This window comes from Eurytemora carolleeae, unplaced genomic scaffold (assembly GCF_000591075.1).
Source record: "Eurytemora carolleeae unplaced genomic scaffold, Eaff_2.0 scaffold1613, whole genome shotgun sequence".
NCBI classification, from domain to species: domain Eukaryota; kingdom Metazoa; phylum Arthropoda; class Copepoda; order Calanoida; family Temoridae; genus Eurytemora; species Eurytemora carolleeae.
Genome location: NW_019397521.1, coordinates 36,231 through 47,756, shown reverse-complemented (window position 1 = coordinate 47,756; position 11,526 = coordinate 36,231). Strand labels below are relative to the sequence as shown.

The 11,526-nt window shown below is 32.5% G+C and overlaps 1 protein-coding gene across 2 annotated transcripts in view; it reads right to left on the bottom strand.

Moving 5' to 3' along the window:
- LOC111714716 (nuclear receptor subfamily 2 group C member 1) overlaps window positions 1-4,771 on the bottom strand; it is a 17,481-nt gene extending 12,710 nt beyond the window's left edge. Inside the window, exons 1-9 of one of the 2 annotated variants that reach the window (XM_023489875.1) lie at window positions 4,681-4,771; window positions 4,553-4,600; window positions 4,378-4,435; window positions 3,778-3,827; window positions 2,938-2,996; window positions 2,399-2,459; window positions 1,266-1,331; window positions 811-863; window positions 457-632 (exon numbers count right to left, since the gene is read on the bottom strand). In XM_023489875.1, coding sequence (XP_023345643.1) covers window positions 457-632; window positions 811-863; window positions 1,266-1,331; window positions 2,399-2,459; window positions 2,938-2,996; window positions 3,778-3,827; window positions 4,378-4,435; window positions 4,553-4,600; window positions 4,681-4,703 — 594 coding nt within the window. In that variant the 5' untranslated portion in view covers window positions 4,704-4,771. The remainder of the gene's footprint in view (window positions 1-456; window positions 633-810; window positions 864-1,265; window positions 1,332-2,398; window positions 2,460-2,937; window positions 2,997-3,777; window positions 3,828-4,377; window positions 4,436-4,552; window positions 4,601-4,680) is intronic. The other variant, XM_023489876.1, reaches the window with a different exon arrangement.
- Window positions 4,772-11,526: the final 6,755 nt, after the last annotated feature.

The following is an 11,526-nucleotide window of genomic DNA, read 5'->3' as shown; positions in this document are numbered from 1 at the left end:
TATTTTTTATCTTACTTAAAATAAATTCAATTTTTTACAGATTTTTGTAGTTAATGTAAAATGAATGACTATTATGAAGGATTTAAATCAAGGTGAAAGCTGAAAGGTAGGAATTTGATGAAGTAAATGCCAGAAATGAGTGAAAATGCAAATCAAACCCAACTAAAACCAAAAATTTGATATACATCATGATATTTTTCTAGGGGGGTAAAAAAATTTAAAATAATTTAACCCCCGTCTACAGAATACTTATTTACGCCCCTGACAATTATTGTTGGTTTCAAGGGAAACCAACACACAGTCATCCTTAAGTAATGCATGCCTTAAGTTTAGCCGGTTAATAATCTTCTATTGCATTTTCTTTTGAATAGCAACATTGAAAAACGTTTAAATCTTTATCATCATTCACAAGATAAAGGTTTCAATCCAGTTAAATATTAAATACAATCGACCAACCTGCCATCTATTGGGAGAATCCCTAGACTGGAAAGGAAGATTGGATTGTGCTCCAGGAACGCGTGGTGTGGGATTAGGCAGATGATGGTTTATAGGCCGAGAGAGAATAGGTTGCGGCATTGTCGCAGCACGTGGGAGAGGTCGTCTTTCTGCCTGTACGGCTGCAACACGGGGAGCTGTAAGGAGGAGAAGGTAGAAAAACACGTTTGAAAATATTCAGAATTTTTTTTTCCAAGGTTTTTAAGCCAGGGGTACACAGACAAGTTAAAAAATTAAAGATAAAAGTTGGAAAAGAATATGGACAGAATGATCAAGTTATAGATAATATACAAAATATATTAAAAATGAACTTACAATCACTTTTCATCCCCATTAGCAGGCACTTCTTTAGCCTGCAGTGCTGACATCTATAAACAACAAACAAATTCAAATATTTTGTCTTAAAGCTGCAGAAAAAGATATTTCATAATGCTATTTAAAAGCTATATTTTAGACAGAAGACCAAATTTCACCTTTTTATCATCATATTTAAAGAGGTTTGGTCGACATCAATTCATTTGAAGGAATAAAAAAGACCGAATATTTAGAAAAAGACGGAGAATTTTTATGTTATTATGTTTATTAGTTTTTTATTAAAAAATGCTGTAAAAATTAAAAACGTTGAAAGGTTGGCCCTTATTTCCCATGTATACATTGAAAAAATCTAAAATTTAAAGATTTAAACTGGAATGCAAAATCGAGGTTAGAATCGCAGGCGACAATAAAAAATGAATACTCATATAACTTATCGTTAAAGAATTATTTTGTTCCTGTTTCTATGGTTTTTATTAATTTGACAATCTCCGGATCCTCGGCACTGATATCCAACTTGCTTCCTGCACACATATACATTGATTTCAATCATCTATTTGTCTGATCAAGTATGAATTATATATCCATGTCTTTGTTTATTCAAACCATTTATTTTGGTTTGTCCGCAAAAATGACAATGGAGCAATTCACGACGTTATCTTCAAAGATTTGCTGTAAATTGTAAATCGGGCATTGCACTATCTTGGATAGAGGGTCACTTCAAATTACGCTTACAGTCCCTTTATGTGAGACACATAGGAAGACGACTGCTAGGTTCAAATGGTCCAATGAACATGACATTCAGCAGTTGTTTAATGGATGTTAGGTACTTTCCCTAAGGCTTTTTCCCAAGTGGCAACTTCCCATGTGACAATTTCCCAAATGGCAACTTCCCAAATGTTCCATTTCCCAAGCGGCAACTTTTCAAGCATGTCCAAGCCGCAGCGCTCGGCCACTAGTCTTTTCTGGTCTTAGAACTCGGCCCTAGCCTATCCTAGCCGCAGCGCTAGATCCCTTTGCAGCCTGCTGCGCCTCAGAAGCCCTAATCTAACCTTTGGGAAGTTGCCAATTGGGAAATTGTCACTTGGGAATTCGCTCTTGGGAAAATGCCTTTTGGAAAGTACCCATCACTGTTTAATGTAAATACTGTACATAGACGCAGTTTACTTTATAAGTGTTAGAATGATAAGAACATCAAATGCAAGCAGAATATTACTTAAATGTCGTCTTCCTACTCCACGTTTATGAGTAATAAATTATGAAATTTACAATAACCATCAATTAAGTTTCTGTATTTCAGAAATTTAGCTGGGAAAAAAATTGTTTACATTTTGTGTAATGATTTAACAATGTTATTTAACTTTTATTTATCAATTTTTACAAATACGAATTTTTGTTTGTTTTGATAAAGTTCAATTTAAGAGAAAAAAATTAGAAACATTTTACAAATTACAGATAAGAAAATGTGAGAACCAGAAAACTGTGGAGGAGGAGACGATATTAAAGCAATAATTAAGTGTGTTTGATGCTGTTACAATACCTGATGAAGAGACGAATCGAAAAGAAAAATGAATTTAAAAAAGAAAAAAACCTGATGGATCTTTTGAAGAATCCTTTACACCCTTCACAGCTGATTGCTCCGTAATGGCGGCCTGGAAAAGTTAAAAGAAATCAATATAATTTACCATCAAATTATTTTATGTTTGTGATTGTAATTTAATGTAAAAATATTAAAATAAATTCGAATTATATTCTATGTTTCTTTCTAATCTTAATAAAATGCTATATTTTATTCATTTTTTCTAAAATTTGATTATACGCAATATTTCCGTGGATTTGAAACAAAGAAGACGACCTATCTTATTTAGTTTAATTTGTTCTTAGAGTTTAAAGAATAAAATTAGAAATATTCTAATTAGAAATTCTACTAAATTAGATCAATATTTATTGGACATATTTAGTTTCAATTTTAATCTAAATTTCCGCACAATGAAGTAGGAAAAGAGTTTGCTTTTTTAACCATGATGGCAATTATTGTTATCATATTTAAAATTTATTTCGAAAGTTTATCAAATATTGTTCAAAATAAAATTTGTTTAAAAAAAGAGTTTTTTTAATGAAAAAAATTACCAGAAGCCCTGTCCCCACAAACAATACAGAATTCAGGTGGCTGCACTTCTAAAACATCCCTAGAAATATAATTTAGGAATTTTTTTTTATTGTATTTTAAAATTTAGTTATTTTAAAATTCTTAGTTTTAAACAAAAAAGTTATGCTTTCATCTTTTCTGCCTTTAATGGCGAAGTTTCAAAATATAAAAAAGAAAATATTTTTAGAGGGGGATATAGTTTAAAAAATGATTAATTTAACAATTAGAAAATAGAGAATAATATTAATGGGAAGATTTATAAGGGTTTATAAATTTATGAATTTTCTGTATTTATTGTGTTTTCCGTGGAATTAAAAAAATTTCGAATTAGAAAATAAAATTGAAATTTAAAAAATCTAAATGTTACGGGTACCCGGGGTTTCTTTAAACAATTCAGCCAATTTGTTCCAGCCGTTTGAAAAGCTATAGACAGCTAACATATATATATGTGTGAGCGAAGAGCTTAATCTATATAATAAAACAAGACATTTGTATATATGTTGCGTATAGCCGGCCAAACGGCTGGACCGAATGGGCTGACATTTTTTGTGGACACTCATGGGTGGCCGGGGAGTGTTCAAAGTTAAAACAAAATTTTAATTTTTTTTCAACATTTTTTTATTTTTTTTTTATTATTTTTCCACGGGCAACGCTGGGCCCTTCAGCTACTGATATAAATGATTGTATCTTAGGTCAGAGTAAAAAACAAGGCGTTCAAAAATCCTTGTTTTTTCAAACAAATAAACATGCAAATATTCCAATTGGTTAATTACCTGGTTAGTCCAGGGTGAAATGTTAAAAGTGAAAAAAAAATGTCCTACCTACTAGACGGGGTAGAGAGATTGAGGACAGTGAAATGAGACTCATTTTCCTAAAGCAAAGGAATTGAGTTTTTGTCACAAACTCTGATTTTCTTATCCCTATAATTTTTCATTTTAATGTCAGAGACCTTATAATATTTAAAACCATGAATTATTTTAGATCAAATAATAATAGTTTGAAATATCAAAGGTTAACAGGTTGCAAAGATATAGTGATTTGAAAATCAGAATTTGTGGCTAAAACTACAGTACAGTACAGTACAGTACAGTACAGTACAGTACAGTACAGTACAGTACAGTACAGTCGTCCAGAAAATAAAATTGAATCAAAGATATATTCTTGAATAGTAAGAAAACATGCATACACAGGATCTGTACAGTTTTCTGTCATGAACCCTTTAACTAATTGCTATGGATCAGTTTTGTTGTAATTGAAAATATATTTTTAAGGGAGAGGAAGGGGGGAAGGGGTGTTGAAAAGTTACTGGTGGAAGGGGGTGCAAGGAATTTGGGCCCGATCGGTTCAGCCGTTTTGAAGTTTATTGGATAAAAACAGACAGACAAACAGATAAGCAAAGTATATAAATAGATTATTGATACCTGCTTCTTACGCGGGGTCAGGTTAACATTTCCTAGGGTCAACTTCTCCTGAAGTTCTCTAAACAGAAGAGAACATTACCTGTACCTGAACCTGTACCTGTACCTGTACCTGTACCTGTACCTGTACCTGTACCTGTACCTGTACCTGTACCTGTACCTGTACCTGTACCTGTACCTGAGTTTTGACTGCCAATCCTCCATACTATGTTGTGACTCTGGTCCTCTAAATAAATATTTATTATTAAGACATTAAAATAAAATTAATAATTAAAATCATCAATGAATGGTTGAAACAAAAATTACCTTGATGTTGGATTCCAAAACATTGAATATTATGATGAAATAATTCTTGGAAAGCAATATCTGAAATTAAGACAACTATTTGACTAGTGTACCCCGGGAACCGAATTTAACTATCTACCATCGTCGTACGATTCCAAAACTTTTCTGTATTTCTACAGTGTAGTAAAACAGATGTACTGAAATTGACTGGAGCTAGCGACAAAGCTCAAAATTATTAAATTTGATGAATTTACAAAAATTAAAATCGAGGCTCTGGCATCAACTGACAACTCTTTTAAGGGGCACACTGTAATTATTTATGTATGAATGTATATTGTACATAAATACGTATAGTGCACCGCTGTACCATGTACCGAGTAGGAAGGGTCATGAACTACTACTATCTAAGGAAGGGCTTCTACAATGTTTATGTAGAAAGCTCAAGCCAAAAGGTCAACTAAAGCTGGCCGGCACACTGAGCCCTGTGAAAAGGTCAATGCAGTTGGGTCATTCATTATTTAAAATCATAGTTTTAAACATCTAAAACATCATCATAAATCTATAATTTTCAAAATTTAATTTCATGAAAAATATTAGTCCCTGGGCTCTGGAAAAGGTTAGGACCGGGCGGGGAGTTTAAGGGCCTCCGACCCTTCAAGGGGACCTTAAATGTCAAGCCAGGTCGTAAAAGTTCGTTAATTAGATCGACCCCCCTCAACACTATACACATACACATATAAACAGTTTGTTTTTAATCTTCATGACAGAAACAATCTCAAGGAATAATAATTATCTTAAAACATTCCTTAAAAAGCAAATATTTGCAAATCATCTTTTTCCATCTCATAATCTGAGTTCGTTTCCATTTTGCACATTTTTTTATTAATAATCTTTTTTGTTTGTTTATTTTCTTGTGGTTTTTTAACATTTTTGCTATTGATTTTTATGGTTATTATATCGTTAGAACTGACGAGGGTCAACCCTAGACCGAATTATATTTTCAATAAAATGTGGAACTAACATCTACTTTTTTTACTCAACAGAGGTTTGGCACATCACCATCACCGAATTTTAAATGTATGACATTTATTCTTTCCTACACGGTTTCCTTCAACAGTAAACTTGATTCTCTCTTTGCCAAATTAATTTTCAAATTTCTTTGAAAAGATTTAAGAAAGTTTTTGAAGTCTTTTGAGGGCATCTCTGTATGGCCACACTTAACTTCTTCAAAAGCAAATTTAGAAATGGCGAATATAAACTCACCCCCGATTTCAAAGCATGACATCTTTATGCCAAAATAGTTTATGGAATAAAATTTCAAACTTAATAGGAAACTTAACTTTTGGATTACAAATATGGATTTTTTTCCTTATCTATTGTACCTGGATAAAAAGGAAACTTAAAACATAAGAAGCTTCTTCTACATAATAAAACAAGATATTCGTATACAAGGTAATAATGCAAGGAAAGTTATTTCAGAGGTACCTTTTTTACTGCAGTGTAAACACAAGAAGGATGTCGAAGCCTGATATGGAATCCATCTTTCACTTAAAAAATCAATGAAATGTTCTGGTCAATTTATGTGAATTATCAAAATTATCAAAATTTAATGCTTTTAACCTCCTCGGATACTAAACAAACACTGATGCATCTTTTCTTGTTTACAAATTCCGCCCAGAGAGAACTGGTTTTACTTTCAATATTTCTCGCAGAGTATGCGTAACTGCAATTATCTATCCTTGCATTACAACCTTGTTCGTATATATGTTCCCTCTGACCGGCCCAAAGACTGGACCGAAAGGGCTGACATTTTTTGTGGACACTCATGGGTACCCTGGGGGCAACATAGGCTAAACAAATTCTAAAATTTGTATGTTTCAAAAATGGATTTTTTAAAAAAAAATCAAATATTAAATTTTTTTAAAAGATCAAAAGTTATTTTTTTTTTGTTTAATTTCACGGGCAATGCCGGGCTCTCAGCTAGTTATGAAATAAAACTTTCTATTTTTTTCGTCTTGTTCCGGAAAGTTCAAACATTAGATGCTTTTTAAAGTATCATAAACTTAATTAAAAAACATCTTAAAGTATACAAAGAAAAATGTGGTGATATAGATTTGAAACGAATAACATGTCTTGATGAAATAAACATTTTATGAATATATTTGAAGAAAAACACCTCTGAATAATGTTTAAAAGACTGCCGGCTTCATGAGCAATTTCTTTACTTCAACAAGAGTTTTAATTTATTTCTTTTTAAATTTTCATATTTAACTGAAATAAGAGTAAAGGATAGAAATACAAACCTAATTAACTCTTTATTCAAGAGTTCTAAGCGCATTTGAACATTGAGAGAAAGGAAAATGGGGAAAATGAAAAATATAGGAGACACTGAAACAAGTCTTTGTGTAAAGTATGTAGTAGCTTATACAGTGTAATAGGAAGACGACATAAAAACAATATTCAACCCTATCCCTGCTGGGGTACTTGAAAACCTGGATACGCTGGAGGGGGGAGGGGCGTTAATTTGATCTCCCCTCTAAATTCCATGTTTGATGCCCAAATATAACAAATTATACATCATTGGAACGCTCTTATGCTCTAGTTATAGAATTTGTAAAATAATTTGCAAATTTGAAAAATGAAAAGCTTGGGGTCTCCAATGAAAGTTAAGGGGTTTTGATTGAAAGCTTGGGGTCTCCAATGAAACTCTTGGATTCCGATTGTCCAATATGAAATTGGGGGTCTTTGATGAAAATTTGGGGGTCTCAAATGAAAATAAATGGGTCTCCATTGAGACGTCCATGAGGGTGTCATAGTACTCCAATGATGATGGTTTCTAATCAAACGCTCATCTACATGTCTTATCTTCTATATGTATGTTAAGATGAGATAGTTTCGATTACGGTACAAAATACATGGTGTCCCACTATACAACAAAGGCAGAGAAACAGATGTCGTCTTCTTAAACTAACTTTTGATTTTTTGAAACAATATAGTAATAGTAAGCTAATCTCTTTTTAGGATACCCCAAACAGTCGCAATAAATAGCTCTTTTATTGGTTACTGGGATAAAAACGTTGTATACTCCCTCTCTACGACAACAAAATGCTTAAAAAAAAAATTAAAAAAAACACGACAAAATAAAAGATTCTTTCAGACAAATTTTTTTTATATTTCATCACAATTTACATCTAGTATCACACAATGAAATAAATTGATTTAAACATTAAACACGGGAATTCAACGATTTAAAGCCTAAACTTTTTAAAAGCTTAAACTTAAGCTAAGCAAAACATATCAATAATGCCATTATTTGCTATTTGCTTTGGAAATATTAATTTTAGATATCTAATCAACTTTTAGATTTGTAGTCTTTCTTATTTTCTTCTTCACCTAGCAGGCTGAATTCAGTGATAATTTAAATCCAAAGCTCGTAAAAAGGGAAAAATCGTCTTCTATCGATGTGTATAATAAATATATGTATTACAAAATACGTAACAAACATTTTTTGATAAAACTGACAGAAAATATTTATTATTTACATTAGACTAAAATTTGAAAAAGACCAATCTATCTTTACTAAAATAAAAAGTACAGTGCACAGTTTAAGCAAATTGATATAGTTTTACGTTGTTAAAGTTGAATATTTGAAGATTTTTTTTATAAGAACATTGTGCTGTAAAAAAAAACAGGTTAAAACTATATCTTTACTTTTTCTGCTTTAGAGAACTGACTTATCTTTTGAGGTTAAACTTTTCACCTGACTTTGATTTGAATAACATTTGCTGACACACTGCACTATAACATGAATTCCAATACTGTGTGAAAATTTCGAGTGCCCCAAGGTACTAATGCAAGGAAAGTTATTTCAGAGGTGTGCGCATTTTTTGTACTGCAGTGTACTGTCTTTGGGCGAAAAGTAAACACAAGACGGATGTCACAGCCTGACATGGGATCCATCTTTCAAATAAAAAATCAATGAAATATTCTTGTCAAAGGAAACTATTAAGTGAATTATCTAAATTATCAAAATTGAATGCTTTTAACCTCGGATACTAAACGAACACTGACGCATCTATTCTTGTTTACAAATACCGTCCAGAGAGAACTGTTTCACTATGTCCGCAGAGTATACGCAACTGCAATTAACTTTTCTTGCATTAGAACCTTGGAGTGCCCTGAGTAAACCTTTATTGTACTGTGTGTACCTCTTGTGTACAGTGTAAAACTGCAATGTACTCTGTATGCACCAAAAGTGTACTCAGTGTACTCAGTACACTGAACTGTGTAAGCCTTTAGTTAGTGCTACTGTTTGAACCTTCTACTGTACTGCTGTCCCCCGTCATATTATACCGTTTGTAGCTCTTACTTGTGATTTTCGAGATTGAAACATTTAAAAATTGTATAAGGCTCTTATTAAAAAATTGTATGCAGAATATAGTAGGATTTCTCGTAATTTTTGCGTATTTCGTTGTTAAAGCTTGGAGATAATCTAATATGATATGAAACGCTTTGTATAATGTATTGTGTGAACCACTATACTATGTAAATCTGTACTGTACCGTATAAAATCATACATTACTGTAAAAACTGTACATTGTTCATTAAGCTCTAATCACAACATTGAACATTTACAAAATTCACAACATATATAAATAGTTACTGCTTGCCAGAATTAGCCTAAGCTGGATTTAAAAAGCTTAAAAAATGTTTTGATGATTTAACGTGCGAGTTTTTTAGAAGAAATCACAGAAATCAAAATTTTTATTAGTAAACTGGAATGTTATCTATTCGTAGGTAAACAAGAAAAGCTACCTCTCACTGAAAAAATGTAGAAAGTTTAAAAAAAAAAAAGTCGATTCACAATTTTTTCTTCAAAATCCCTTTTTTCAATTTTAAATCATAAAAATCAAAGGGAAATACGACATTGGACCTTTGAAAGTAGCGTAACACCGATAATTGTACATTGTTATTCATGGGCTGAGCCTGTTATTTATGACAGGGTATCGTTACGAAACCTGGTATCAGACACCTGGTATTGGGAAACCTGGTATCGGAAACTTGGTATCGGAAACCTGGTATCGGAAACATGGTATAAGAGACCTGGTATCAGAATCCTGGTATCGGAAACCTGGAATCGGAAACCTGGTATCAGAAACCTAGTACCAGAAACCTGGTATCATAGACCTGGTATCAGATACCTGGTATCAGAAACCTAGTATAAGAAACCTAGTATTAAAAACCTGGTATCAGAAATCTGGTACCGAAAACCTGGTATCGGAAAACCTGGTATCGGAAGCCTGGTATCGGACACCTGGTATCGGAAACCTGGTATCGGAAACCTGTGTCCGAATTTAAAGAATTGGAGCGGCGGTTTAAATTTAAGCCGCGGTTTAAATATGGTTGGTTCCACTTAAAATTGTATCAAATGTTTCAAGATTTAAGCCGGCGCTTAATTTAAACCAGGTTTTGGCGGATTTAAACCGCGGCTCAAATTNACTATAGAATATCTTAAATATAGAATAGCATTAAACCACAGAGTATCTAAAATATAGAGTAGCATTAAACCATAGAATATCTTAAATATAGAGTAGAATTAAACCACAGAGTATCTAAAATATTGAGTAGCATTAAACCATAGAATATCTAAAATATAGAGTAGCATTAAACCACAGAATATCTAAAATATAGAGTAGCATCAAACCATAGAATATCTAAAATTTAGAGTAGCATGAAGCCATAGAATATCTAGAATATAGAGTAGCATTGAAACACAGAATATATAGAAAATTATAGAATTATAAGCTTTAATTATAAGCTAAGAAACAAACTAGTCTATAATTAATCTACGGCCTATGGATCACAATTCTACGCATCACAAAGACAAACATCTCTTAACAATGTAAAAAAATGAAATAAAGGAAATCTTAAAATCTGTGATTACTACAGATTTAACTAATGTGCTATTCATTCTATTTAGTTTAGATGGCACAAGAAGATATAAATGAATTGCTTAAAATCTTCAAAGAGTACACCCGATATTGCATAAAATAAACCCCTATATTTACGATGAAAACCAAAGTTGGTTTTTGAAAAATCAACTGGCCCTTTGTCATTAGAAATAATATGATGATAAACAATTCCGTTTACAGAGTCTGAATTTAAGGAATTTGAGCCACATCTCAAATATGCCAAAAACCGGTTTCAATTGAGAGCTGGCTTAAATCTTGAATCATTAAAAACAATTTTAAGTGGAAACAACCATATTTAAGCCGCGGCTTTAAATCTTTAAATTCGGCCTCAGACCTTTTAAGTTCTGAAATCTTGATGGGTGTATCAAGGGCTTATTTTATTCCAAAGACAATTTTTTTCCCGTTTATTTTACTGAGAGATTTTTAGTTGGGAGAGAGTATATGGAACTCATAATCTATAGCTGGTTGGGTATTGGATCAGTTATTAACATATTGTGAGTCCAGTTTCAGTTTTTTCTACCTGAGCCCGCGATTTAAAAATTTCGGCTCGAGTCGTAATTCCTTAAACCCAACTTTAAGACCCGATCTTCGACCCAACTCTGACGACAGCTTGTGTAACGTGATTGACAGCTGCAAGATCTTTGACTAGACTCAAGGAAAATAAAACCAACCTTGGTGGAGAATAAGGCTCAATATTGAGTCTTGTTCTCATCAAAACCCGGAATGCGCCAATTCCTACCATGAAAATCCGCCAAATAGAATATTAAATCGGGTTTTTTGAACTCAACTCTGTTGAAAATAAGATGCAGCTTCAATCCGAACGCTCAAGCCGTAAATAAGGTCCTGACCGGAGTTGTATTTTCCCAAATTTTTAATCGCGGGCTCTGAACAACAG